This window comes from Triticum urartu, chromosome 7 (genome assembly GCF_003073215.2).
Source record: "Triticum urartu cultivar G1812 chromosome 7, Tu2.1, whole genome shotgun sequence".
NCBI classification, from domain to species: domain Eukaryota; kingdom Viridiplantae; phylum Streptophyta; class Magnoliopsida; order Poales; family Poaceae; genus Triticum; species Triticum urartu.
The window spans coordinates 63386423-63390205 of record NC_053028.1 but is presented as its reverse complement, the minus strand read 5'-3'; the positions used below and the strand labels follow the sequence as shown (position 1 = coordinate 63390205).

The following is a 3783-nucleotide window of genomic DNA, read 5'->3' as shown; positions in this document are numbered from 1 at the left end:
CAGCTGACGAAATGGGCAAGAAAATAAATTATTCAAGGGAACACTTAGAAAACATATGTATTTGAGAGTTTTGATGCTTACATGGGTTAGTTTTGGGCAATGCAGCAGCCTTGGCTTATCCAACCGATCGAAACAAGAGAGCGGGAGGATGATCCTTCATTTCCACATGGATTCACCATTTAGGCCTTGTTCGGTTTGGCAGGGTTTGAAGAGGTTTGAAAGGGATCGAAGGGGATTAAATCCCTTGCAAGTCAAAATCCTTCTCAAACGTCCCCAATCTCTTTCAATCCCTGTGGCAAGGGGATTAACCGAACATGGCCTTAGGAAATAAGACAGGACAAACAGAAAATCAGTCTCTCTCTCTCTCTCTCTCTCTCTCTCTCCCTCTCTCTCTCATACAAGAAGAATGAACACTTCGCGTCATTTCACATATATTGCATACAATTCCATTAAAACCAAAACAGTCATAAGAATAAAAAACTAACTTGATGTATTGGATGCACCTTCAAACATATATTCTTGAGAAATAAGGATTCATTTTTTCGCTATACAATAAGGTAACATCTGTTTTTTCATCGATAAAACAATAAGATAACATCTAAACCAATTTAGTCAATGAAAATAAAATTCTGAGAGATATAAAGTTGCAACTCCGACAGGAAGTTGGAATAGGTGGAGTAGAAATTTCAGGGGATCAAATGGCAAATCCGGCTCTAGTGAACTTCAGAAGGACAACCCTAGAGCAAATCCGGCTATTGTGAACTTCAGAAGGAGTACCAATAAACATTAAAAAATAGAGGAAGTTGCTTATTTGCCATCAACAAACTCTTCGTTTGCTGAATTGCCATCAAGCAAGCACACTTTGCTTATATGCGATCACAGAAAAAACGAGTTTTTGCCATCAAGTAAGCACACTTTGCTTATATGACGGTGATCTAACAGAAAAAGGGTGTGAAATCTGCACGGTGTAAGCAGTACATGACAGGGTGTAAGCCCCGGTATGCCCTTAAATTTAGCAAATACACATTGTAGAGTGAAAGCACTAAGCAGTACATGCTAATAGAATCTTATGCACTTGCAAAATTGTGACTGGAACATCAAGCCATGTATTTCATGCATACAGAAAACTGTCACTTGGCCTTCTTCCCTAGCGGCATTGATGTAACAGAAGGCAATTCCCTCTTCTTGCTACAAGCACTGGTTCTACCTTGAGGCTCACCGCTATCATCGTCGCTCGCCCCCACCCCCTGGGTATTTATTTTATCCTCCTCCGCAGACTTCCTCTTCTGCGCATTCACCTTTCCGAGCAACCTCCTCTCCACTGGATCAGTGGGAGCTGCCCGCTTCGCATTTGGCGCCACTCTCGCACCAAGACCAAGCCTACACCAAAATTTTCAGCTTATTAACACAGATTATCCAGGAATGAGTGCTAACAAGAAGGCATAAACGAATTATACCCTGACGGCCGACCCTCGAAATCTTTATCGTTCAGTTCCTCCGGCTCCAGCGCACTCATTCCGTCCACCCATGTCTGGGCCTGAGAGTGAAATACTAAATGGGTGAGTATGACCCTTGATTGGAAGACATGATAATTACCCAGATCAGAAAAACAGCAGTGCAGTTCTACATGCACCTATATAACCTAACCTAAGCACAGAGGATTGAATCTAACCCCTTTTAGATAGGAGGAAAACATGAACAGGCAGGGAAGGGTAAGCAGGAGGAGGAACCGAGGCGCGGTGGAACGGCGGAGCTCACCAGCTTGAGCGCCTTGTTGAGCGTGACCACCTTGGGGAGCGGGGCCTTCTTCTCCGGCGGCGGCTTCTTCTTCTCCGACGGCTGCTCGGTCGCCATCACCGGCGGAGCTGGACTGGAGACGAGGGGCGGCGAAGCAGGCTCGGGTGGGGGGCTAGCAGGGACTGGTCGCTGACGTAGCGTCGGCGCGAGGATCCGCAAGAGTGTGAGGAACAGCCGGCGGCGGCGACGAACCGGCGACCAGGAGATTTTTTTTTTTTTGAGGCAAGGCGACCAGGAGATCGATCGCCCGGCCTGTTTCTATCGGCAAGTGTAATTTTTGGCCTTAGCCTCAGTCCACGGGAACTAAGAAGTGGCAGCCCAACAGGCCACAACTCACTGTGTTCTAAAAAAGGAAAGTATACCCGCCCCTCCGCCCCCCACCACCACCACCTCCCGTCAGATCAATTTCCCCCCGAACTCCCATTCCAGATTAATCACCCCCTGCCTACAAAATATATTAATCACCCCATAAAATGTGCAAACCTGGATCAATTAGCCCCCAAGGTGGTTCTAGAGTCAATTTTAGTGGTGCTGACTGGACTAGCTAACTTGGCAAAAACGGTACTGAGACAATAATTTCATAAATTCCCCATCTACAGATCGACACCAATGGCCACGGATTAGGCGTCGTGCTAGCTCTCGCCTACACAGTGGACATCAATAGTCTCAGGATCGTGTCCCCACGATCCGTCGGGACTAGCTAGGGATGCAGGTGTTGACGCCTCCTACAGCGAAGTTGTGGACCCAGATCCAGAGACTGATGCCGGGCTAGGAGTGCAAGGAAGGCCTTCTACACCTCCTGTTGTGGTTGGCGCGTCATCAAGTGGTGGGGTGGCGATGTCTTGGGCAGGGATGCCGGGGTGGTGGCCCCGGATGGTGGTCCCCATGATTGGCTCTCCGGCAGGCATCATGGTGGCGGTGGTGGCTTTACTCTTTTGGTTGTGTAGGCGGCGAGGGGTGTAGCGGCTGGTGGCTCGGGCGCGTTTCATGTCATTGGCATAGGCCTTGTCCAGATCCGGATATAGGAGTTGGAACTCGCTACGAATGGCTTGGCATCATCGTGATGGCATAGATGAGCTGTCAAGCGAAAGCTTCGTGCTTTGGTGCCGACGACGACAATACCCAGCGGGCGCCACTATCTTCTTGAAGACGTTGTTTTGGTTCTCCTTTCCGTGTCAAGGCTGGCGAAGACCCATGTCCGCTACGGACTCGACAGCGGCTACGCTCGGCGCCGTTCTCTCTCTTGAGATTTTTTTCATGGAGACTAGGTGTGCTAGGCGTGGTGCCCGTGTTCTCTTCCCCATGTTTTTTTCCGGTATAGTCATGCACCCGATGTCCCAAGATCTACTGTGTTAGAGAGTTATCTTTTCACTTTATATCATTTGACCATGTACTTTGGTGGCGCGAGCCTGTTTCGAGATCAAAAAGACCCAGGTAGAGAATCTGCGTCGATCCGCTAGCCACTAGCGGCTACCACCAACCCAGCCCGGGCCGCGTATGACCGAGCACGAGTAGTACTGGCTTGTTCAAACGCACATGACCAGTCAACACCATATCTTTAATAATAAAAAAAGAGACCAACCCCAGACTAACTCTTGTTGGTTTTTTTATAGAAGAAACTTCACAAGCACTGCACGTCAAAGTCAAGGTTTGAACTCGGATGAGCTGACACCTACCCCGACTGCCCAGTCAACAGGTCAACGCCCCATCCTTCAAATCTTCAATATACAAATGCCACTCTACGGCCTCCTATGTGTATATATGGGCCATGTCCGACACGGCAGCACAAACACAACAACAACCCCATCCCGGGCAAAGCATCAACCTTCCATCTCCTGTGCTTTGCATTCCTCCGTCCAACTCCAACCGCAACCAATGGCTGCCATGAAGATCACTCTCCTTGCCGTGGCGGCGGCGGTAGTCTTGCTAGGCACCGCGTCGGTGGCGACCTACAGGGTCGGCGAGCCGAGCAGCGTGTGGGGCATC

General features: G+C 49.2%; 1 protein-coding gene across 1 annotated transcript; it reads right to left on the bottom strand.

The window, feature by feature from the left end:
- Positions 1–841: 841 nt before the first annotated feature.
- Positions 842–2109, bottom strand: LOC125523282. Its single transcript, XM_048688334.1, has 3 exons — positions 1759–2109; positions 1458–1537; positions 842–1380 (listed from the first exon to the last, which is right to left on the bottom strand). Exons 1-3 carry the CDS (start codon positions 1852–1854, stop codon positions 1131–1133), a joined length of 426 nt encoding a protein of 141 aa, XP_048544291.1. The 5' UTR covers positions 1855–2109; the 3' UTR covers positions 842–1130.
- Between the last annotated feature and the right edge of the window lie 1674 nt (positions 2110–3783).

Excerpts from the sequence above, each read along its gene's own strand:
- LOC125523282 (XM_048688334.1), bottom strand. The coding sequence starts at position 1,854 with ATGGCGACCGAGCAGCCGTCGGAGAAGAAGAAGCCGCCGCCGGAGAAG. Across the intron at positions 1,538-1,758 it reads TCAACAAGGCGCTCAAGCTG|GCCCAGACATGGGTGGACGG; the intron begins GTGAGCTCCGCC and ends TTTCACTCTCAG. Across the intron at positions 1,381-1,457 it reads TTCGAGGGTCGGCCGTCAGG|GCTTGGTCTTGGTGCGAGAG; the intron begins GTATAATTCGTT and ends ATTTTGGTGTAG.